The 25,301-nt window shown below is 36.9% G+C and overlaps 2 protein-coding genes and 1 long non-coding RNA gene across 3 annotated transcripts; 2 read left to right on the forward strand and 1 right to left on the reverse strand.

The window, feature by feature from the left end:
• On the forward strand, positions 1-9,126 carry tp53inp1 (tumor protein p53 inducible nuclear protein 1). Its single transcript, NM_001080036.1, has 4 exons — positions 1-185; positions 2,834-3,162; positions 7,487-7,835; positions 8,440-9,126. Exons 2-4 carry the CDS (start codon positions 3,039-3,041, stop codon positions 8,690-8,692), a joined length of 726 nt encoding a protein of 241 aa, NP_001073505.1. The 5' UTR covers positions 1-185; positions 2,834-3,038; the 3' UTR covers positions 8,693-9,126.
• Positions 7,220-23,426, reverse strand: LOC147833457 (uncharacterized). Its single transcript, XR_015511985.1, has 2 exons — positions 23,319-23,426; positions 7,220-7,798 (listed from the first exon to the last, which is right to left on the reverse strand). It is a non-coding gene; the product is annotated as an uncharacterized LOC147833457 (long non-coding RNA).
• Positions 15,165-25,178, forward strand: ccne2 (cyclin E2). The gene is given in 11 exon segments (NM_001002075.1): positions 15,165-15,183; positions 16,103-16,143; positions 16,231-16,303; positions 16,411-16,461; positions 18,637-18,785; positions 19,959-20,094; positions 20,189-20,335; positions 22,004-22,234; positions 22,322-22,433; positions 22,520-22,677; positions 24,155-25,178. Coding segments are annotated over 10 exon segments (1,179 nt in total). The 5' UTR covers positions 15,165-15,183; positions 16,103-16,129; the 3' UTR covers positions 24,263-25,178.
• Positions 25,179-25,301: the final 123 nt, after the last annotated feature.

Below are 25,301 nucleotides of genomic sequence, written 5' to 3' on the forward strand. Positions count from 1 at the left end.
CGAAAAAGAGCCGACTGCGAAACTCCGAACTAAAGGGTCCACAAACTTTGAATTTCTTCCGGGAAGAATTATATTTATATATTTTTATATATCGCACGACAAATTATCTACCTCAACCAGTCGAAGTGATCTGTTTTTGTTCTTGAAGTCAGCCCTCTTCCTGTTTACATTACTTTTTGCCGCAGGTGAGCAGAAACCTCTTTGTTGCCGATCGGTAGACTTTCCGTATCAATACGTTGAAGAGACGCTTTGAATTAAACTTCATCAAAATGCAATCAATAACGTTGGAGAAATGCTGGTGAAAAGTTTACATGTTAAACAAAGAAAAGGAAAAAACATAACGTTATACTTGCTATGCATTTAAATATATCCACGTTCTGTATTACTGAACCTGCCAGAGCCTGCAGGCCATTGGAAATGTTCATTGTTTGTTTCTGCAGTGTGAGCATATTTGGATTTTACGGATTAAGCTTTGTTCAGCAGAGCCAGTTGAAGTGTTCGGGTTCGCGTTTTCCGCCCAGTCGGTCGGTGTAGGGTTACACATCCCTTCCCGATCAGTCTCTCTCGGGTCAATAAACCATCATTCATGGCAAGCAAATGTAGATTTCTGGCAGTATTAAACTCGATGGTGCATGCTCTTCCATTGCATGGTTGCGTTATTAACATTAATAATCCATTAACAGTGTAGGACAATAGTTAGAAAGGGATCTGTTGTTACCTTGAACTCTCTTGTTTTGCTGCATTCCATAAATAGCGGCTTTGATGCGGGTTTGTAAACGTTCACATTAAATGTTTTACATTTTTTTCAAAACAGTTTGGTTTTATTCAGTTGCTGGGCCTGCGAAAACATCATTAACCAAAGAACATACTGTACTGTACCACCTATAGGATGGTGTTATGCAATAGTACACTGCAATAATGCATAGCCTGTGTAGGGATGTATGTTTCATTAAACCAGGAAGGTTTTAGCTAATTTCCACAAGATCTGACATGAAAATAAAGACCACTTAATCTGATTAAAGAGTTTTTTATTCTATTTTTTATTTTATTAATAGATTATTATTTATATATTTTCTTATATTTATATAATATATATGCAGTTGTAAAGTTATGCTTTTAATCCATTTTTTAAAAGCATGGAACATGGACGAGTGCACATATTATTAAATCGTTTAAATTAAATTGTTTAACACCTGAAATCAATTCAATAAAATGGCTTTATTTTTGTTCTAGTGTACACATTATGCCATTTCTAATATTTTTTTAGTGTGATAATATGCGATGTGATATAGTGTGAAGTATGGGACGATAACCGTTTTCAAGGTATACTACGGTTTGAAAAAGTCAAGGTTTTAAAACCGTCAAAATGTTTTGCTATACCATTCCAAAGGTATGTGTAAGATTTTTTTATTTACTTTTTTGGTTTTTTTTTTTAGAAAAACAGTATATCCAGCAGAAAAGATAGACAAAGATGCCATTTAAAAAAACAGATGTCAATGATTGATTTGAATTATTTAGCCTGACATGTTTACTGCTGCAAACTAAGTTAAATGTTTCTTAAATTAAAATATATATTGTTTATAGAAGGGAAAAAGTTTTTGTTTTTACCCAGACATTTAAACGCAGTAATCACAATACCGTGAAACCGTGATATTTTCATTCAAGGTTATCACACCGTCAGAATCTTATGCCTAGTAGACATATAGGTTTTTGTTTATTTTAATGCTAGCATCTGAAATTTATTTAGTTTTAGAGCATCTCCCATTAAAATGCGATTAAGCAAGCATGTACACTTTTTTTCTAGAGTCTTTTCATTTATTAATACCAATATACTTAGAAATATATTTACTGCAATCTCCTAAAAAATGCAAAACTGAGCTCGTCAGCTATATTAATTTCAATCCAGAGCTATGAAAATGTGACCTCTGAACAATACAGTTTTCCTTTGGCTGCTGACACAAAGCCGCTGCTTATCTCTGCTTGTCAGTCTATAATCCTCTTTTTGGGGTTTTGAAGGGCGCTTATTATATGTATGTGACCCCATAATAGCTCCCAACCCCCTAAACGCTCAAAACAAAGGCTGCTACACCACAACTATATGAGCAGGTGGAAGGAGTATGAATTGGTTTTCTTGTTTCAGTGGTGCAGTGGGGTGAAGAACAGCTTGTAGTCCTTCACTTCACAGCTGTCTCTCTTTGTTGTAGCAAGCAAAACAACACATAAGAGTACCCTCGTGAGTCATAGTCCTGAACGAGGCTGGGTGTATCTGTACAAAGATCAGTTTTCACAGGCATCAGCTTCGCGTGAGGAGGACAAGCGGTATCTGTGACAGCAGAGACACTTTAGACTGCTTTGTTTTGGCTGGTCTGTTCTCAGGAGTATCTGTCTGTCTTTATGTCTTTTGACACCTGCAATTTAAGGCAAATGACAACATAAAAATGGTGTGTTGTCCTGTGTTTTAATTAACAATTATCTCACGTTAGATGAGTAGCTGCTTGCGAAAAATGACCTACAAGCAGATGGAAAAGTTGTACTATAAGAAATGATCCAAGTACTATTTGGAGAAGGGTTAAAACTACAATGAGTGAGAAATATTTTGACCATGACAGTTTATATTTGATGGTTTTATAAGGACTGATTTATTTATTCACCTCAATTATTTTTATTTAGTGACTAATATATATTTCTGACCATTGCATGTTGAAGGTTTTATTTTAATTATAGCCAAGTTGTGACTTTGATGCCTTGATTTTGTTCAGAGAAACTGTATTCTATTCTGTATTTTCCTTAATAACCAATAAAACTGTTAATCACTATCTTGCTTGTCTTCCAGGGCCTGTTTCTGTTTTGCACTATCAACAAGAGGAAATGGCTGAACTTCAGGTGTTTCACAGTTGAGAAGGAGTAACTAATGCACTTCAGCACCTTTATCAAGAACTCAGTGAGCGGCTCCCGCAGCTGATGACCAAAGAGCCCGGCCCTCGCCCACCCCCAGCAGGACCGTCCTCCAGCCTCACGCCTCTGCACGGGACAGCAACATGTTCCAGAGGTTCACCAGCGTCTTGTTTGGAGACTCCCTGGAGGAGGGCAGTGGATGTCCTGCCGATCCAGACTTCAACGAGAAGGAGGAGGACGACGAGTGGATTCTAGTCGATTATCTAGGTCAGATATCTTTCCTGCATTTCCTGTTGTTGATCAGTGAACTGACATTTGTGTTGTGGAGCTTCAAACATGCGGATGAACAGGCTTTTAGTTTGCATCGAGAAAATGTTTCAATTAAAAAGAAACTGATTTACTTTCTTAGTGCATATTTGTGATCATTGCTTAAAGCAGTGGTTGCCTAAGTTGGGGTTGTGAGACAATGAAGAAGGAGGGGGGGGTTGCTTGGTGATTTACAAAAATATCATATATTTATTATTAAACTATTAGATTTACCTTTTTTATCACTTTATTTTGATGGTCCGTTTGTTGAATTTAAGTTACATTGCATCTACATGCCAAGAAATTCTCATTAGATTTTAAGTAAACTGTAGGGTTGGGGTTTGGTTTAGTGTAAGTTGACATGTACTTGCAAAGTTTCTTATAGTCAGTTAAATGTCTATTGAAGAAGCAGTATCAGCAGATATTAAGCAGACAGTCTACTAATACTCAAATGGACCATCAAAATAAAGTGTTACCGTTTTATCCATAACCTGCAGAAGATAAAAATAGTATTTACTAGTTACATGAAAAACAAAATGCAAATAAAAAGCTATTCTTTTTCCATTGGATTGCCACCCCTGTGGTTATGCTAGAGTAATGACACCGCAGTATCGTTAGTTGCACATCTTTACGGCACTTACATACATTAAAAATTAAGGCTGTGACTGAACAAATAGGATGATCTCCAAGTGGCGGTCTCCAAAATTAAACAAAGAAAAGTCTTATGCTGTAAACATTGCCCCATTCTCATTAAACAAGGTTAATATTAAATTAAACAAATGAATAATAACTATAAAAAATATTGTATGTATGTTAGACAATTGCACTTGTTTGTGTTGTCAATATGCTTGTGTTTACATAGTTCCAGTTGCTGTGTGTGCATCATTGTGTGCAATGTTTGTATATAACCACCTTTGAGGATAGTGGGGTTCATGAGTCACTGGAATTGTTATTTTGGGGGTCGCGAGCTGAAAAGCTGGCTTATAGCAGTGTTTCTCAACCACGTTTCTAGAGGACAACCAACACTGCATGTTTTAGATGTCTCCTTTGTCACACTCATTAAAGGCCTTTCAGTCTCTGAATCAGGTGTTTTTGGTTAAAGAGACATGAAAAATGTGAAGAGCTGGTGGTCCTCCAGGAACGTGGTTGAGAAACACTGGCTTAGAGGGTCATTTCACCCCAAAATGAAAATTCGATCATCATTTACTCACCCTTCACCTTTTCAAAACCTATCTGAGATTCTGTTGAACACAAAATATATTAAAATATACATTTATTAGCAAACTGATTTATTTATTTATTATTATTATTTTTTTTAAAGTTTTTATAACAGCTACTGGGACCAGTGGCCTCATATAAATTCATATTAACTCATGAAACTGCATGCCGTGATTGACAGTGATAAACATAGCAGTGGACGGGACCAAAATATAATATGTCAAAATAGAAAGGTTAAGGCACCCTCACATTTTCCAGAAGCACTCTGTGCTTTTATTCTAGAACAGGGCCTGAGAACATCACTGTTTATATTTAATTACTTTAACTAATAGCCAAGTAACTATTTAGGGCTTGTTTTAGCAAACACATTTTTAGATTTCAGGTCTTTTTCATAATATCTACGTTAAAATCTTACTTCTACATTTTCAATATGCAACGTCTAATTATCTGTTTGCATGATAGATGTAAATGCAATCGCATTCATCAGAATTCAGTATAATTTCCTCCTCATGCTCTGTGTAAACTGGGCACGCATACATCCTCTTATGTATGAGATGACCCTAGTGTACCTCAGTTGATACAGATGGCCCAGTCTGCCGGAGCCATATTACAGATTCTGTAACCCCTGGCACAGACGCAATGCCCTCATTAACATGATGCCTGCCCAAATACAGGCCTTCTCATATTGTGTATGTGTGTGAATATTTCAGGTGCAAGGCAATCTGACTGCCCCAGTTCACCTTTATTAGCAGAGGGAGGGAGGGAGAGATGTTTATGGGCAACAACGCTTTTAGCCTGTCAGACAAAAGTGTCTACGGTGGGGTCTGAGGTAAAAATAGGACAGATTAAGTTACCATTTATGCACATTACACGGGTGGGCCTTGAACATGGAGCGATTATAAACATAAATCTTTTGCCTGAAGGCTGAGGAGGACAAGATGAGACTGGAGGTTAAAAACATTCCTCTTTTTTCACACCCGTGTAGCTTGATGGAAATATCGGCGAGTACTTTCCCATCACAGTGAGCGGCTTAGAGTTTTACTGGCTTCTCAGGGACGCTGAACAGTGGTGTAAGAAGGTTAAGATCCCTGAGTTGAGAAAGTGTTCGATGTCATCTGGCAGGACTCTGCAAGACTACTGATAAACAAGGTGTGGCCCTGTGAGGGAAGTCACGAAAACATTAGTGTTATGGGTGTGGATGCTTCTGGTGACTAGTCGGTCTTGTGTTACATTTAATTTAAATATGTGATGTTATCTCTGTATGATTTGATATATCACATGTAAAGGTTGTCAGGTTTCTGTTGTGTTTGGTTAGTTCACTGATTGGATTGTGCATTCACACCGCCATCTAGAGGCCGCTGGAAGTTTCGCGCTATTGAGTGTCTGTCCAAAACACAGCTGTTTACGCCAGTTTTGGTTACCTGCCAGGAGCCACGAAGAGCACAAATAGAAAAGTGGTGTGGGCAAAATATTTACTTTCTTGGTTTCTGTCTACACACATGATTTTTTTTTCATAGAACTTGTGAAACCTTTGATTAGATGTCGATTGACATTTGAGACATTTCAACATATGTTTTCAGTCCAGTAATTCCATTGAATTTAGCTTCTCTTCTCTGATCTATAAAAGGAATCTTGTAGACTTTCTCTTTGGATTTGTTGCAATTTCTTTAAAAACATGTCACGGCCAACAAAGCAAAGTTGATTGTGTTGTTGTAATGATTGTACTTGCTACAGTAGGTTATTCTAGATAGTTTTGCTCTGTTCCAGGCTCATAGCCAAGGGGTTCAGGAGGATCGAAAGTTCAGAATTTGCCACCTATAAGAGCTCGTTTGTCCTTTTTTTAACAGTATGCCTTCATGAATTGTGAAAATAACCAATAGAAGGCTTTTAGACTAATTTAATTTTAAATTATTCAAATGTACAAATTCTGACTGAGGAAATGAGCTGGCCAGTGCGTTATTTGCCAATAGGCTTCAGTTCTTAATTTAAAACAAGTTTTAACAGATTCCTAATAATTATTATTGGTTTTTTATGAATGACGATAAATTTGTACTTTTAAAAAAGTATTTTTTCATATTTCTTTTTTCAAAAATGTTCATTTAAAACTCTAATGCATTATTTATAAAATTGTAATTATGTCGTTTAAAATGCATATTTGTATATAAACACGTTGCGGTAAAATAACATGGCAAGCACTTTGACAAAAATGCAGGAAGTATTTTTGTTGCATGAAAACATGTGGTTATGATCGCCATCAAACGGGCTAATACAGCAAATTTTGTGCTCAAAATGCCACAAAAATGCAGTATTTGAACCTCATAATTTAAAGAAAATGAGGCGAATAACCTCAAAAAGGTCCACTTTTTGAGAAAAAAACAACCCTTTCAATAGGCTGGCTATGGGCCTGTGTTCCAAGTATTCTTTATGATATCCTCTTCCCTAAATATGACTTGGATCATCGTTATATTTAGAATGCATCAAAAATGAACAGTACGCCTTTTCTCAACAATCCAAGTAATTTAAAGGGATAGTTCACCCTAAAATGAAGTTCAAGTGAAATCAAAATTTACAATCGTTATTTTTATTCGAACAATTAATCAGTTCAAATTAATCTACTGAAATGTTTTTGTTTGTTTTGGTCATTTTAAATAAAATCTGACCATTTGCTTCTGCGTTTGTAGTGGCGGTCCTTCTCTGATGATGTCAATTTGACAGCTTCAGCCACAATATTTTTGACCATGCCCCCCTTACTGATAGTTTGAAATGATGTAATAATATGTAAGCAGAATGCTCCGCCCCCTACTGAATGTTTTGTTTTATTTGTAATTACATCAACATACTGAAACAAGTCTCAGCAATTTCCGATTCACACAGGTTTGAAGGTTGTGTAAATAAAACATTACTATTTTATCAGAGTTAAGACCCTTTTCATGTCATTTTACAGCATTTTCACATTTAACTCATTTGAAACAATACAGTCAATTCCCAAAAGATAAAATGAAACTGTTTTACTCACAATATATGCCACAACTTTCTATAACATCCTCTCTGTCGTCTGTTCCTGTAGCAAAGGCCTGCTCTGGTGCATGTGGAGATGATCTGGAGGTTTGCCATGATGACGTTGCTCCGCTTGACCCTCCCGTGCGCTGCTCCTCCTGCTCCTCTCTGGATTCGGTGGCAGACACTGATGCAGAGGACGGCAACTTCTTGCATCTGGAGGCCACGTGTGGGCTGGAGGAGAGCTGGTTCATCACTCCTCCACCGTGTTTCATGGCTGGAGGCAGAGCTCCGGTCCTGCTGGAGACAAGTCCTCTGGAGAACCTACTGATCGAGCACCCCAGCATGTCCGTGTACGCCGTTCACAGCCCTCGTCAGCGACCTGCCAAGGACAGCACCCGTGAGCCATCCATTTTAAGGTAAGGGGATGATTTACTTCGTTTTCTGAAAAAATAAAGACTCCAACGAAGAGTTTTTGCAGTGATGCCATAGAACAGGGATCACCAAACTTGTTCCTGGAGGGCCGCTGTCTTACAGATCTTAGCTTCAACCCTAATCAAACACACTTGAACAAGCTAATCAAGATCTAACTAGGTATACTTGAAACATCCCGGCAGGGGTGTTGTAGCAAGTTGGAGCTAAACCCTGCAGGCACACCGGCCCTCCAGGACTGAGATTGGTGACCCCTGATATAGAAGAATAGCATAAATAGTAATAATAAAAACAATGTATTATCATGTATTATGTTATTGACAATAGTGTACGATCAATAATTATCTATATCGATTTTATTGGCCAGCCCTTCTGTTAAACATGATAATAACATGGTAATGCAAACAGATTGCTTCAGTCTAAGCCAAAAACCATTGACTAACAACCTCTGATCTCAGTAAAGCTGTCTTTTCATTTGGTGTTGTTTTTGTTTTTACACTCAGAACCACATATGATACTCTGTTTTTTGTTTGTTGGTTTTTTTTGTATAGTAAATCACAACAGTTGAAATCTGACAATTTTTCTTTGTAGATCTGAAGTTCAGCGCCGGCCGAGTCATCCTTCTGGATGTTACGCAGCCGCTCTGGTCGCTGCTCATGCAGGGTTTCTGGAGCAGACCAAGAACGGCCGCTTGGCGCAGCGTATTCGGGACAACGTTGATCGGCAGCAGCTGTCTCGCAACGCCTTGCGCCGCCTCAACCTGCTGCGTGATGGCGGAGCCAGACAGGCTAAAGCCACCGGGGGCTACGTTCACCAGCCGGGACAGAGGCAGTTCAACTACTGAGACGGTCCCCACTGCACTCCCCGTCCCCTCCTGCACGCCGGCCCTCCACACTGGGAGATTAGTCTTTCGCCAGAAGGAACGGAGTCTTTAGAATCAATGCCATAGGTCACTTTAATTCACGGCAGGTTCCGGTCTTCCTGAATGTGTCTGCGTCATGTTTTTCCTGTATAAGCTCCATCTGTTCGGTCTTGCGTGTCATGAAGAGTTGACTAACCAAGTGTTTTGTTTGAGTGGGATTGTGCTCAGTGCTGAGCATGTGTAGGCAGCTTGACACTTTCGTTGCCTTTAATTGCGTTGCTTTTTATTTGAAAGCCATACTCTGTCCAATCACTTCATCAGCAGCACTTATCTTGTTAGGTTGGAACCTGCCTGTGATTCTATATAGATCAGTGCTTTCTTCCTCTTTATTTTCTCTCTCTCTAAAAAAAAAAAAAGAAAAAGTTAAATATACTTGGGTTTATTATCACTAAAAGCCTTGTTTCCTTTGTAGATTTCAAAATATGTAAAATATATTTAAAAAAAACTTCCAAAATATTTTCAAAAGTCAAAAATATGGAATATATTACATATCAGTATGAAGTTGATAAGAGTGTATGTTATCTGCGTAGACATGTAAGCTTTTTCCCCTCCCTATTTTAGTGACTGATTTGATGTATGACTGTGTAGTGCTAATTTTCCAATGGATGAAAAAAACAACAACAACAACAAAAAAAGGCATCAAGTGTTGTAATGTTATTTTTCCTGTTTGCTCTATTATCTGCAGTACGTCTCAGGGTCATCACTGTTCACCTTTGCTCTTTGCTAAAAATGCAGAATACTTGCAGACAGATACTTGTCTCTGTACATACTGGAGAATCTCTAACTTTGTCAATGTGTATGTTACCGTGTGGTAATGATTTAAACATAACATGCGTCTCGCGCTTTTGAATGAGCGACACAATTGAGGACTGTGAAAACGAACTTTCTCTTAATTGACTGTTAAAACCTTTGATGACGGAGTGAAACTGTTAGCGTTTTTCTCGATGTAGTGTCTTTTTTGTGAGATATGCCTTTTCCATGCATTGTTTGACTAGTTACACGTTGTGTTTGCTAAGCGAACTATTTAAGGTAGCAACGGACTTCAGATTCTTCATGTTATGTTTGTTACTCTTTATTCCTTTATCACGGTGTTGTAAATTTCCGGTGACACTGCCAAGGTAAATGTCTCCCCTAAATGAATGAAACTGAATTCAGTAACATTATGCACATTATGTGCATGATCAACTCAAGGAAAACAACCACAGCTTCTCCTCTTTTGCTTTCTGCAGACTGTGTTGAGCATTTTTTTTCTCTGTGGACGAAGGGAATGGAAGGGACAAACGTTTCTCTTCATATTCCTTGAGTAATACTGGAGAGGCCTGATTTTTTTTTTGGTATTCATAACAGGGATTTCAATTAGCCTTGAATTGCATTTGGGGATCATGTGCCTTCCAGGTGAACAGTATGACAATGCATCCGTGAAGAACTTGAAATTTGTCCAAAGGGACACAAACAAATGTAATTTTACTATGCACAGAGGATTACCTTGTCTCTGTGAGCCACTTGCTCTGTCGACTTTTTACACGAAATGTAGCAAATGTTCTGTTTAATGTGTGAAGAATTTTTTTCTGTGGCATTGCAAATTTTTAGACTATGCTTTGTTTTGTTTTCTAGTTTACTGGAATGATACAGCACTTTGCCAAAAGTGTAGGGTTTTAGCGTTCTTTTAGCATTGTTTATTTATCTTTATTCTTGAACGGATATGTTTTGGATATATGTCATACACAAACTGTTTTATATTAGTATAATTTGCAAATAAATTGTTCATTTCATATGTCCTGAAACCAACTATTTGTCAGTATGTATACTCTCTTCTCAATAAATGTTTTAATACAAGCTAACATTCCCTTATACCTTTTTCTATTAGTAAAAAGGGAAATACTTTAGTAAGGCTGTATTAGTTAATGTGAGTTAATGCATTCACTAACAGGAACAAACAATGAACAATACATTTATTACAGTATTTGTTCATGTTAGTTAATGAAAATATAGTTGTTCTTTATTAGTTTGTTAACTCACGGTGCATAAATGTTAACAAGCATGGATTTGGATGTTAATAATGCATTAGTCAATGTTAATCTATGATTATTAAATGCTGTATCAGCCATAATATTCATGTTACAGTTTTGCTTGCACACGTTTACAAAATGTCACCTTTTTTTTTTTTTACTCAGCACACTATTCCCAAAACTGCACATAAAAAAACGTAAATGCCTCACATCTCTCCATTTCTTGAAAAAGCGTAACGAGGGCGAAGGGTTGGCCACCATATTATAGATCCAGGCTCAGAAAAATAGCTCTAATCTTTTCTAAAGGAATTTAGGATTTAGAAAATGTGAATATGAGGGTAGGTAAATACCTACAGATTTTGGATGACAACCTACAGATTGTGGCAAACCAGTTTTTTTGGGACCAGAACACCAATTTACAGGCCTAGACTACAGTAAAGCAGTGATTGGTTAGTGATCAGTAAAGAAATGAGTGCTTCCACATTTGAGGTGTGTGTGTGTGTGTGTGTGTGTGTGTGTGTGTGTGTGTGTGTGTGTGTGTGTGTGTGTGTGTGTGTGTGTGTGTGTGTGTGTGTGTGTGTGTGTGTGAATAAGTGTTGCATTTTATTGGTTGTGTTTGGATAAGGAAAACAAGTAGCTTCCTGTTCGATTTTTTGTTTTGTTATAGGTAGAGAATTGTGAGTAGTGTTTTGAAAAAAGGAAACTGATTGACCAATTGAAAAGCTGAGAAACAGCTTCTGGTTTTGGAGATTTGCTGTATAGTTTTGCATTTTGAGTGAGAGGTTTTAGAAGTTGTGTGACATGAAAAGATTTTGTGTGTAAGCAGTTGAAAAAATATGTTAAAAAATGAAATCTTATTGTAAAGTGTGACCATAAAAAGGCATGTTCTGCAATAAATCTGTGTAATTTAGACTGTAATGTAATCACCTCACTAAATAATACTGAAGTGTGTTTCCACAACGAAGTCTTTTAAGACTCAATACCAACCTGTAACTCAACCCAATTAATCTCTCAAGAATCCCAAGCCATGATTAGTGCAATCCTATTCACTGTACCCATGTGGGTATTAACCTTAATATGGTAGATTTCTACCTATACCCATTTAACCATGCCCTCCCCTCCTTCTGGATTCACTGGTGAAGCCTGATAATACAGGCCCATATCCTGCGAGGGTTTGGGTGGTTTGAAAGACCCACCCATGTCACAGTGGTGCAGTGGGTAGCATGATCCCCTCACAGCAAGAAAGTCGCTAGTTTGAGCCCTGGCTAAGCCAGTTAGCATTTCTGTGTGGAGTTTGCATGTTCTCCCTGTGCTTGCATGGGTTTCCTCCGGGTTCTCATGTTTCTCCCACAGTACAAAGACACGCGACATAGGAGAATTGGGTAAGCTAAATAGACCGTAGTTTATGTGTGTGAATGTAAGAGTGGATGGGTGTTTCCCAGTGATGGGTTGCCACTGCTTTAAACATATGCTGGATAAGTTGGCGATTCATTCCGCTGTGGCGACCCCTGATTAATAAAAATACTAAGCCGAAAAGAAAATGAATGAATGAAAGACTCACCCCTCACTGACAAAGGTCCAGAATTTGTCCCATACATGAGCTCATTTGTCCTATTTTGATTGCTATCTATGCCATAATAAATTATGCACATAAAGACTTTAACACCAAGCGGATTCCTGTATTGGCTGTTGCTTCAGAGTGACTGAGGAAATTTAAATGTGCTGGCCAGATTTAAAAAATAAAACATGTTCTCATAGTTCTAAATTTTTAGGAAATGTTTTGGTACATCATAACATGTGGTTATGATGACCATCCGACAAGCTAATTCAGCAAAAATAGTGCTTAAAATGTCACTAAAATCCAACCTATTTAAAATTAAACAGAAAATGAGGCGAAAAACTTTAACAAGGCTCACTTTTTAAGAAAAAAGAACCACCCCTTACACCAGGGTACCTACTGGCCTGAAGCCAAAGTCACATAACTGCCCAATGCAAACTGATTGATTTATATCTGTTCTGATATGTATGCTATGAATCTGTATTCATCCATTTCTGAATAATGTGTATTGCATATAAAAAATAATTTGAGGGAAGGATTAAATAATTAGGCTGGCCCATGTTAATTTAAACGTTTGATGGGGGGGAAATACTTTATACATTTGCATGCAAAGGTTTAAAGAATTGGAATTTTATAGATGGCATTTTCATGACAAAATAGATAGGATCTTGTATATACACGTTTAAATTTGGTCCTTTTTATATAAATGTATGGCAGAGATATTTTATAGATTTTATTCATCCTCTGTGTGGCTACTGTACAGTAGTATATACACTCACCGGCCGTTTTATTAGGTACACCTTACTAGAACCAGAACAGCCTAAATCCTTAATGTCATAGATTCAACAAGGGACTGGAAATATTCCTCAGAGATTTTGGCCCATATTAACAAGATAGCATCACGCAGTTGCTGCAGATTTGTCGGCTGCACATCCATGATGCGAATTTGCCTTTCCACCACCAAATGTGCTCTGTTGGATTGAGCTCTGGTGACTGTGGAGGCCATTTGAGTACAGTGAACTCATTGTGATGTTCAAGAAGCCAGTCTGAGATGATTCAAGCTTTATTATATGACGTGTTATCCTGCTAGAAGTAGCCATCAGATGATGGGTACACTGTGGTCATAAAGGGATGGACATGGTCAGCAACAATGCTCGGGTAGGCTGTGGCATTAACAAGATGCTCAACTGGTACTAATGGGCCCAAGAAAATATGCTAAGTGTGCTAAGAAAATATCCCCCACACCATTACACCACCACCACCAGCAGCCTGAAGCATTGATACAAGGCAGGATGGACCCATTCTTCCATGTTGTTGATGCCAATTTCTGACCCTACCATCAGAATTTTGCAGCTAAAATCGAGACTCAGACCAGACAACAATTTTCCAATCTTCCCGAGAGATGGTTGTGCATGAAAATCCCAGTAGATCAACAGTTTCTGAAATACTCTGACCAGCCTGTCTAGCACCAACAACCATGCCACGTTCAAAATCACTTAAATTACCTTTCTTCCCCATTCTGATGGTCGTTTTAAACAGCAACAGATCGTCTTGACCATGTCTACATGCCTTAATGCATTGAGTTGCTGCCATGTGATTGGCTGATTAGAAACTCGAGTCAAAAAGAAGTTGGACAGGTGTACCTAATAAAATGGCCAGTGAGTGTATATATTTGTGTTATATGTATTTACCTGCAAAGGTTCTCTAAACAATTCACTTGTCATACAGGTTCAGACAAAATAGGGGCTTTCCAGATGGCAGACATTAATGAAGAACAAGGGAGACGTTATTAATTTATATTTTAGCACGTAGCAACACTTTCCCTCATCCCGGATGTGACGTTTTTAACATACACAAAGGGTTGAGCGGGATAGCAGTTGATTTCGCGCCACTCTCACTAACAAAAATGGAAAATATTGGTATCTTATTCTTTAAAAAGGTTTAAACATATATTACTTACTCAAGTGTTTTAGTACGAAAGCTGTCAGGACCAGCAGACAATTTGAACAGAGCTGTGTTGTTTTTCCGGAAATAAACGCGGTTATGGTCACATGATGTGCCATTTTTATTGCCAGGCTCAGATATAAGAAAGTAATGTTGATCTGGGGAACTAAAATACATACAGACGTATTGTCACAAAAACTGTACATGACCATGACAGAACGAAGAGTATTTCGATGACAACTATTGCAAAATGCTTTCGGTTAAACAATTCAAAGCTTGAATTGTGAAATACAAAAATATTAGGACCGTATTAATTGTCAGATTCATTTTTAAATCCCTTTTACTGGCTGTTAGAACTGCTGATCTGTCGTCTCGTGGGTTTGTTTACAAGAGCACGTTGTTTCTCGTGAACAGCGATGATTGGTCAGACTGAATCTAAACCCCGCCCACGAGGAGCTGTCAAACGAGGTAGCGAATACCTCGAGTCAAAAAACGCTTTATAATTCCCATAATAGCTATAGTTAATACACAAAACTACTGGCATATGGTGCATTAGGTCCACGAGCCCCGGATTCGTTTAACCGGGAAAGCAGGAAAGCGCGTTTTTTACATATTTAAACCAAAGGTCGACGCGGCAGAGCTTAAGTATGGAAACCACGAACATTAATACAAGTTTCTCAAAAACGAGCTATGTATTCTTCTTTTAGTTCATGTAGACTTTTAAAAGCAACACACAGCAAGCTGTCTGGTCGTTTGTTGCTGCTCAAACACGACGGTATATATGTTTTTTTGGGTTGTTTTTAAAAGCAGAAAAGAGCGCGACGCATGCGCACTAGCCGCGAGCCGCTGGACTATATAATGCTTGGCGCCATTCATTTCATTCATTCGCACTGGACACTGCGGTAAGGACACACAGTTTACTCTTCTTTTTCTTATAATATTTCTAATTTTATCTTTACTACATCGAAATCATGTTACAATCATGCTGTAACAAGGAACCGTGCAGCTGTTTATGGTGCCTTTTGCTGGAAACGGAAGTTTATGCATTTCAACCGGCACATATCCTAGAAAAGACAGTATTTTCCCACGAGACTATGTTAAAAGCAGCTGTTTTTTAGTTTGCTGGAATATCGAAGGAGAAGCAGAAACACATTTTAAGGCCCTTCGTTGTATTTATAGCCAAAAACTTGAACGTAATGTCGTCGGAGGGGGGATGTTGCTGAAAGTTAGCCAGCTTTGCTAGGCGCCAGATTAGATCCTTGTATGTACGTGGACTTGTATGTCGCAGAAATGAAGCAAATATCAGCATTATGAAAACTTGTTGGGATTTTCTACACGCTGAGGAATCACTAAAGCAGCATTTGTTGGTTAAAGTGGTGTTGAATGAGCTTTTAATCGATCTTTGATGGCTTTTGTGGGGGCAGCTGTAGTCTCCCGCTTCATGTAAATTGGCGCGGACTGTCCTTTTATAAACCAACAAAACAGGATCATGTATTTCTGGTTTCAGTTAAAACATTAGGGGAGAATATTGCTACGCATGTTGACTTTGCATTTGGTCTTAATGCCTTTAGATTTTAACAGTTTAATTTCAATTTCGAATGAATTACAGAAGTGGTATTTCTAGTCATGTTTGTACAATTACATAACGCCCTTTGATACATAAATGTTTATTATTAAGCCTTTTTATTGCAAATATTGCTTTTAAATGCTATGTATTTTATTTTGAGGGGTGTACGACATGTAATAACGCCATTATTGATCGTTTATTCAGAAGAAATGTTCGTTAATTACGTTGTAACGTTGTATGTTTTTGGTTTACAGGACAAAAGCTCATCATTTGATTAGAAAATGTCAAGACGCAGGTAAGAACTAATATTAATATTTATTGAATGTCAAACGATAATCATAATAATAGTACTTATTACTCAATATTACCTTTGTTTCAATAGTACCCGCAACACATTACAAGAAAGAAATGAAAATGCACCACAACAAAAATCGCAGAGGAAAAGAAAAGGCGAGGTGAGAGATGGTTTTTATTTTAATGTTACATGTTACAAGTACAATGTAATGTGTTATACATTTCCAGTGTAAGTACATATTAAAATATTTACCCTTATTGTCTGCAGTGCAATAGAAGAGTCCCATCAGCAGCTAAGAAACAGCATTATGAAATTCAGGTGAGCTCATTTATATGTTCTTTAATATAATATGACATATTTAATTACATTATTGTGGTATTATACTAAGGTACGGAGTGCTTTTAATAGTATAAACGTTATTAGCTTGTAACTAGCAGCCTGTTTATCATCCAATAGTTCAGTCATGCGCAGTAATTGTGTGTCACTGGGTTAATCAGCGCGCCATGACGTCATGGCTGGAACCTCCCGCGTTTGTGTCCTTTATTCACCAGCCCGCGAAAAATATATAATCCTTCAATAAACCGACTAGGAAACTAACTCGTTGAGCACGCTTGTGATTTATAGTTTTTCCTTAACATTCCGTTTTTAAACTACTAAGGAAAAAAGTTGAAATGTAAAATGTTTGATAGCTAAGCTAAAGGATATTCCTGTGCAGTATACTTCTAGTATAGTGTCATGCTATGTAACGTTATGTTTATAAACATTATTGGTGGCGATCCTCCGTTTTTATAATGATATTTATTGTGAATGTATTTTGTACTGTTACATATTTTTGTGAAAGCAGTGACGCATTTTGCTTGAGAATTTTTGGATTAAAAGCAAGTTCATATTAACAGTATGTTTGAAGTAGAAATATTTTCTATCATTTAAATGCACTAACTTAATTTAAATGATAATAGTCATTGATTAATAATTTTCCCTTGTAGTACTACTTTGGAATTATAATATATCAGCTTTCCACAAAAGCACTTTTTTTCAATACTGATAATCGAATGTTTCTTGGGCATATTAATGATTTCTGAAGGATCACGTGACACTGAAATCTGGAGTAATGGTCACTGAAATTTTTTGTTTAAAAACAAAATATTCTCATAGAAAACAATCATTTTAAATCAAAAAGCCATTTTATAAATTACTATTTGTAAGGAAATCAATGTTTCCAAATCGTTTTACTGATAATGCAGTACTTCCCACAGGTTAGAAATGTACTTGTGGTAGCCAGATTGAAAGACGGCTTTTCCCCACCAGGTTGCTTTATTGGAATGACAATTTGTACAGTATTGCCAAAAGTTTAGATATGTATAACTAGGCTTTGTAGTGCATTAACATAATCAAATTAATAAAATATACAGCAAACAGGAAATAAATGATAGAAAAGGATTAAAAACAGACAAAATCTCTAAAATAATATATTAATTATAAGTACGTTATTTAAACAATTAGTTGTTTAACCATTTCTAATAGTGTACAAATATTATATGGCAGTTTAGATTGTTTCATTTAGTTTCTTCCGAGTATAAAGTAAAGAGTGAATTATTTAATGTTTCTCTCTCTTTCACGGCTGTGAGATTCTCGAGGTCTTAAATGTAAAAAAAATAATAATAAATAAATTAGGCCATAAAAAGTCTTAAATTGACTGAAAAATTGTCATGTAGGTCTAAAATCATTTTAAACTGGTCTTAATTATTCTTTGCTTATGTAAAGCTTCCCAATTGATTTAACACATTCAATCACCAACAATACATCTGAATATAATAAGCTGAATAAACAGTCTGATGTGCATACATTTAGTTTATAAAGACTTTGTTGTTACTTTATGCTTAATAGTCATTTTGTAAAAAATAAATGCATAAAACTAGGGTCTGCTTGTTTTGAGACATTTAAAATATGGAACTAAGAAATAACTAATTAGCATTATAGGCAACACAGATTAGATAGGGCAAGTACATTCTTTTTCCTTAATACACCATTTAAAAAAAATCTTTAGCGTTTAGCCCTATAGAAGCCTGAAATTTCATTCTTTGTGGTCTTAAAAAGTCCTAAATTTGACTTTGTGAAACCAGCAGAAACCCTCTGTGTGTGCGCTGTCAGCTGCAAAGCCAAGCGAAAGTAGGTTTAAAAAAAAAAGGTAATGAAAAAACGCACACAACTAATCGTGGGTGGATGTAAAAAAAAAAAAAAAAAAACTTAAGTGTAAAAGGATCATAATTATAGTAGAAATATATTAATATACCTGGGTGGTCGCCAAAGTAAAGTCTTTGTGTGAGAAGCACTGTAATGTATATAAATAATTTACACAAAGTTAATTAAAAAGTAAAAGCTCTATCCTGAGTAGTTTTAATTTGCTCATACCTCATGCTTTTCTGTCATTTTGGTTTGGTTAAGGTCTATTTTTACAATCATAATGATGACAGTGTATGTTTTGTTTTCTAGAACCGGTGTTTTGAAGGTGATGTTAGTGCCAGTGTCTTAATCGAGACTCCACAGAAGGAAGTTCAACAGGAGACCAGTAATCTCTCTGGATTCAAGCGCTTTAGATTTAAGAACCTCTTTGTGAAACCCTCTCCACTGCCATGCCTTAGGTACGACCAGATCACAGTGTCATGTCAATTGAAAAGTAAAAGTAAATAATAATGATAGAATATAGCAGGGCTCGAAATTGCGACCATTTTGGTCGCATATGCGCCCGAAATTTTATCTATGCGACCTTGAAATATATTTGGGAGCATTTCTGCGAGTTTTTAAAATTGTAGTGTGCGACCAATTTTTACTGCAAAATGTTCAGCACATGCGCGGATTCGGGAGACATTCACGCAGAATGCATCTCTAAGCTTTTTGTCTGCACTTGAAACGCGAAACGCAACGCTCGGGAATGGTTTAAAACAGTTGTCATGTCGACTTGCTGCAGTAAACAAACAAGTCCGTAATGCTTGCCCCACCTTCGCGCTCTTATTAGCCCACCACTGCTCTAGCACTGAACGCGAATGATTGGATAATATCAGCTGTCAATCACTCAGTGCCTTTTGACTCGGATGACAGAGAGCTACTACCGCGAAAAATTGTATAGCGCTGAAGATGAGAATGAAGATAACATAACAGATTTTGTTTTAGAAACCATGGCATCTACAGTTGCAAAAAATGACACATCTTACTAGTTATACCGTTAACACGTTAATTCAAGCAGTGCGTGCAGGGCCGGTGAGCGCTCAGTGTATGCTTTGGTCACTCAGTTATGTTATAAAAATCTATTTTCTTGTGATAACGGGATTTTGTTGAGACATATTTTCCTCACGCTTGCATATAACGTTATATATGATTTTTTTTTTTTTTTTTTTTTTTTTGCTTGTTAGTTTGATTAGTGTTGATTTCAAATACAATCAATATGTTTGTATAAAACTTGTTGTAACGGTGCTCATAATTGGTGGGTGCGACTAAATTTTGGCTGATGCGCCTAAATTTTTAAAGTTAGGAGCACCGGTGCTACCAAGCAAAAAGGTTAATTTCGAGCCCTGTATAACAAACACAAAGTACAAATAATACACAATGAAACCGCCTACTTTGGCAACATGTATTATCCTTTTTGCTCCTTTCAGGAAACTACCAAAAAAGTCAAAAGAGTTTGGCTTGTTTTATCAACACTAAATCTTTCCTGAGTCATGTAATCTTTATTTGTTATCAACACTGAACTTGTGTTTGCCAGAAAACGTTTTGCTGAGTGTTTAATGTTTAATATAATGTATCTGTTGTTCTAATAGCTGGGCCAGTTCTGATGATGTGTGGATAAAGATGCTGAACAAGGAGCTGAAGTATGTACACGACAAGAGCTTCATCCAGCAACATCCAGCTCTGCAGCCCAAAATGAGGGCCATTCTGCTGGACTGGCTCATGGAGGTATGCGTTTGTTTCATAATGTTGTAGAAACCTTTAGCTATTGTAGACTTCTGGTTGTTTGTGTTTAATCTGATGGTAAATTCTTTCCATGCAGGTCAGTGAAGTTTACACACTCCACCGGGAGACATTTTACTTGGCTCAGGACATCTTTGATCGCTTCATGCTCACTCAGAAAGACATTGGCAAAGATCAACTGCAGCTCATCGGCATAACCTCACTCTTCATAGCCTCAAAGATAGAGGTACTTTAACATTGACCATTCATTTCATCTTTATTTCTGTAGCACTAAAACAATGTAGACTGTGGCAAAAGCAACTTAACAGATGAAGTTTTAGTCAATTAAAACGGCTTCAGTTTAGTTTTCACACTTGAAATTTAGTTCAGTGTAAAGTAAATGTCACAAAACACTGAAAAGCAACTCCACACGTCCCAAAACTACTAAATCTAACTTAAATCAGTTTAAGAGAAGTAAGTTTCTCTCTGAGGTCCATTTACACTTGCTGATAAGTGTCAAAGCACAATTTGTCCATTCAAACAGCCATAAAAGTTATTTTCTTGTTGTTATATAATGTACTGCAAGAGTACCAAAATGAGTTGTTCTTACTTTTTACAAGTTCATGCTTTTTGCAAACTATGAACAAAATTGCACATGCAACTATATCCTTTTATTTTCAGGCTTTCCAACTTGCTCATAAGTAGGGCCAGGCATGATCTGCAGACATTTTTTGCTATTTATGCTGAGAATTTTGTAAAAAAAAAAAAAATCTGCAGATTTATGTGGAATCATTTTAGTACAGTCGTTACTAAAAACTTTACATTTGAAATAAAAAACAATAAGTTTTTAATTCTGATTAAATGTTTATAATGCAAATCCAATTAGATCCACTTAATTGGTAAACAAAGCAAATTTCTCATATATATATATATATATATATATACACACACACATTATATATATATATATATATATATATATATATATATATATATATATATATATATATATATATATATGTGTGTGTGTGTATACACTAAAAGACAATGTTATTTTACAAACTGTATTGTAAATAAATCATATGAACATTTTCATATTATTATACATCAATAATATAAGTAAAAATAATTAAACAGCAGGATAAATATAAATTTACACAAGTAAATACACAAACTCAATGATGAGCTAAAAGCCTGCAGATTTCTGCGTGCGCAGACTCCGTGTGAACCTACTCATAAGCCACATAAAAATGGGTTTGTTCATTTTATAGTGACCCTAAATTGCATTTACACTAGAGTGTTTTTCCTTTGAAAGCATTTTAGGATTAAAACATTCATCCAGACTGACGTTTTAAAACACCATATATGACTAATAATGCTCACTTGACATGGACATTTGCTGGCATACATACTCAGTGTACTGGTTGGAGCTTGGTGAATCAGGAAACATTATGCAGTGCATAAGACCAGTCTGAGAGCAACTGTGCACTCCAAAAGTTTGCATTTCAGACTGTCCACACTGAAACATAATATTAGCACTTGCAAAATTAAACAGGCTCTTTAACATTTTGTAAATGCTCTAGTTTTCCCAGGTTCAAGATGTCAGAGTAGTTGAATATCAGGCATAACAATAAAAATATGTTTTAAAACAAATTTGCATTAGTGTAATGGCATCTGAGAGAAGAGAAAATAGTTTCTATAAAATCTCAGTACAAGTGATTACAAAGAGATGCATCTGGATGTTAATACTAAATAAATATGATATTGCGTCTCCACTCAACTTGTATTCAGATCATTGAAAATGAATAACAGCAGGTAGAAACAGGGCCTAAGATTTAATACTGATGATATTGTCGTTCTTCAATAAACTGAAGCATAACAATTGTGTCTTTTATTAAATCTATCTGTTTAACAGGAGATTTATCCACCAAAGCTCCAGGAGTTTGCTTATGTGACAGACGGGGCCTGCAACGAGGAGGAGATTCTTGCTAAAGAGCTTGTTATGCTGAAGGCCTTAAACTGGGATCTCTGTCCTGAGACAGTCATCTCATGGTTAAAGCTCTATTCTCAGGTGGACTCTTTGAAGGACGAAGCTAATTTCCTTATTCCTCAGTTCTCGCAGGAAACCTACATCCAAATCACACAGGTAAGAGGCCAAATCAGCTCTGTAAAAGTAAACTAAGTTGCTTTGGTAGTTACTATGCGTCTTCTAACTCTTCAATCCTCTGTGCAGTTGTTGGATCTTTGCATTTTGGACATTAATTCTTTGGATTACCAGTATGGAGTCCTTGCTGCTGCTGCATTTTGTCACTTTACTTCATTTGAACTGGTCCATAAAGTATCAGGTGAGCTTGGGTGTATTTAAAGAATTGTTTTTAATCACTCAAGTGTGTGTTGCATCAGACTTATGCTAAGTATTGTTTCTCATCAGGGCTCACATGGGACAGCCTATCAAACTGTGTGCGGTGGATGAACCCATTCATGCGGACTGTACGGGAATGGCCCAGACCAGAGCTGAAGGACTTCAAGAAGGTGAAGACGGATGATCGACACAACATACAGACTCATGTGGACTACCTGACCATGCTGGTGAGCTCTTTCCCACTGCCTCAATCAAGCTTCACAAAATACACAAAAGCTGCAGCTCATTTTCTGTCACATTGTTCTAATTTCATTCAGAAATAATGTCAAATCAAGTTAAACTGTCTTTTAATTCTCATCACTTAATTATCAATAACTATTATAATATATAACAGTTTAACAGTAATCAGAAAAAAAGAATATTTAAAAAAAAACTTCACTATAAACATTTATTATAAAAGCCAAACCCAAACAAATGAAAGGAATCTAGCAACGTGTGAAAAATTCACTCTACAAAGAATACAAAGGTGCATTTCTTAGCTTTAATAACTTTATGTAACGTGCTTTGGAATATAAAGGGACTTTCACACTGATGGTGATGTGATAAAGCAAGGCGAATCACTCTCAAACTGCTTTCATGCTAAACAATTCTAAAATTCACGTCTGCAAAAAGGTCGTGCCAACCGCAGAGCACTTTTGGCAGTTTGCCCAAGATACACTCGTCTTATCTTCTGTGGTTTCTTTTCTTCCATTTGAATCTAATTTCTTTACATTTGCCTCTAACCTCATCCAATACCTAAATTTGGTACTTCTCCAGAAACACAAACTTAAATATCATGCTTATGACTTTAATTAATTATTAAACTTACCTCTCATACAAACTCCTTTTCACAGTGATTTCTTGACACAGAACTTTTTTGTTGTTGAAGGTTTAGTAGTCGCATGCTCTCTTTCCAGACACCAAAAGTAACAAACACTACTGGAACATTCTTCTTCAGCATATATACTGGTTTTCAGAACTAATTTCTGTACTGTAGCGCCACCAGGTCAGCTTTTGTGCAACTGCAGCAGCTTCAGGCATGTGATCTAAAGCTCAGATCTAACTGGGCGGCCATTTCATGACAGGGAAAATTTGTGAAAACTGGTCTAAGGAAACAATCCTGATGCGAAGACATCTGCGCAATTTATCCACGCACTACAATTATATTTCAATAAAATATAATGTCCACCCAGCTGGTTTTATCACAGAATAAATGACAGCTGGCTTAATGTCTTTATGTTTTTTCTTCACTCTCCTATTGGTGAAGTTTTTTTCTCTCTCTACGCTGTCGCCACTGGCTTGACTTGGTTCAGGATCTGAAAAGCTACTCATCGATGAATTTGCTCTTCAGTGTTTGGACTCTCAATAATGACTTCAAACCACACTGAACTGAGCTAAACTGAACTGAACTTAATCATTAAAAACTGAACTGCCCTGATCCAGTTACTATGACCATTTATGTGAAGCTGCTTTGACACAATCTACATTGTAAAAGCGCTATACAAATAAAGCTGAATTGAATTGAATGTCCAACTCAAGTATTAGAATGAGTGATTTGAGCCCAAACCACATACATCTGTGATGAGAACTCTCAGCTGAATGAGATTGAACTCAGAATCCAGTGTTCCAGAAATCATGTGTTAACTCTCCTGTTGTGTGTTTCAGAGTGAAGCCCATGATCGGCAGCAGGACAGTGTGGACCGCATGTCTCCAATGGCTGTAGCAGGAATACTGACCCCTCCTAAAAGCACTGAAAAGCCTGCTAACGCCTGACGAGATTGAGGAGAACATGCTGTAGCAAGACTAGCAATGGGAGATCTTCCAGACCAGCACATCCAGACACTTTCAGCTATGTGCGGTACGTTTGGAGGAAGTTTTGGAAATGAATCCAGGAGCTCTCAAACCTTCAGACATTGGGTGAAAATGAGGGAGAAACCCTAGTTTGGTTTCCCAGAGCAGTATTTAAAGCACTCGGAAAAAAGTGCCTTCCATCGAAGAGTGGAAACAAATCCATTTTTCTGAAGCTAGAAAAGAAACATTGATGTATGCCTGTTCTTGTTGCCAGATCAGGGTCTCTGCAAATGCTGCTGCTTCATGGATCTTGTGTTACCATTTATGTTGTGTACATATGATTTAATTTTATTGAGTGTGTGTGTGTGTGTGTTGTGGAGTGTATGTTCTGAATTTTAGCGTTAACGTGGTCCAATGCCAACCCGTGGTGCTAACGCTGCTTGTTAAACAAGGCGACCCTGTTCAGCGAGCAGAATCGGTTATCGGCTTATTTCCTTGAATCATCATTCCCATGTCTTAATTATCCTCCTGCAGTGGAAGACTTTCCTGTAAAACTTGACCCATCAGAAGCGAGTTTAACCAAACAGAGTTGAAATAAACTGTATTTATTTCATTTAGCTAGATTTGTGATATTTGAATTGCAATTTTGTTCCTCAATGCCAAAGGCATATTTAAGAATTTGAGGTGCTTGCTATTTATGAATGAAATGCCTTTTGTTTATAGCGCAGCTTGATTTTATTAGACTCGAGCCAGCCTTTTGTTTTCAACATTTTTGAATAAGAACAGTGTAAAAATGTACTATGAATTGTACAGAAGATGTATATGTGTAAAAAGTAACAATTTCAACACTCTGTAACGTGTCATTTCTAATGTGAAGTTATTAAAAAGTAAAAATACAGACATTTTGTTTGAGTTCCTGTGTTAAGACCAATGGAAGGGTCATTCATTCATTCATTTTTCCTTCAGCTTAGTCTCTTTCAGTGGTCATCACAGTGGAATGAACCACCAACTATTCTGCCAT

Source organism: Danio rerio, chromosome 16 (assembly GCF_052040795.2).
Source record: "Danio rerio strain M-AB ecotype USA chromosome 16, GRCz13ab, whole genome shotgun sequence".
NCBI lineage: Eukaryota > Metazoa > Chordata > Actinopteri > Cypriniformes > Danionidae > Danio > Danio rerio.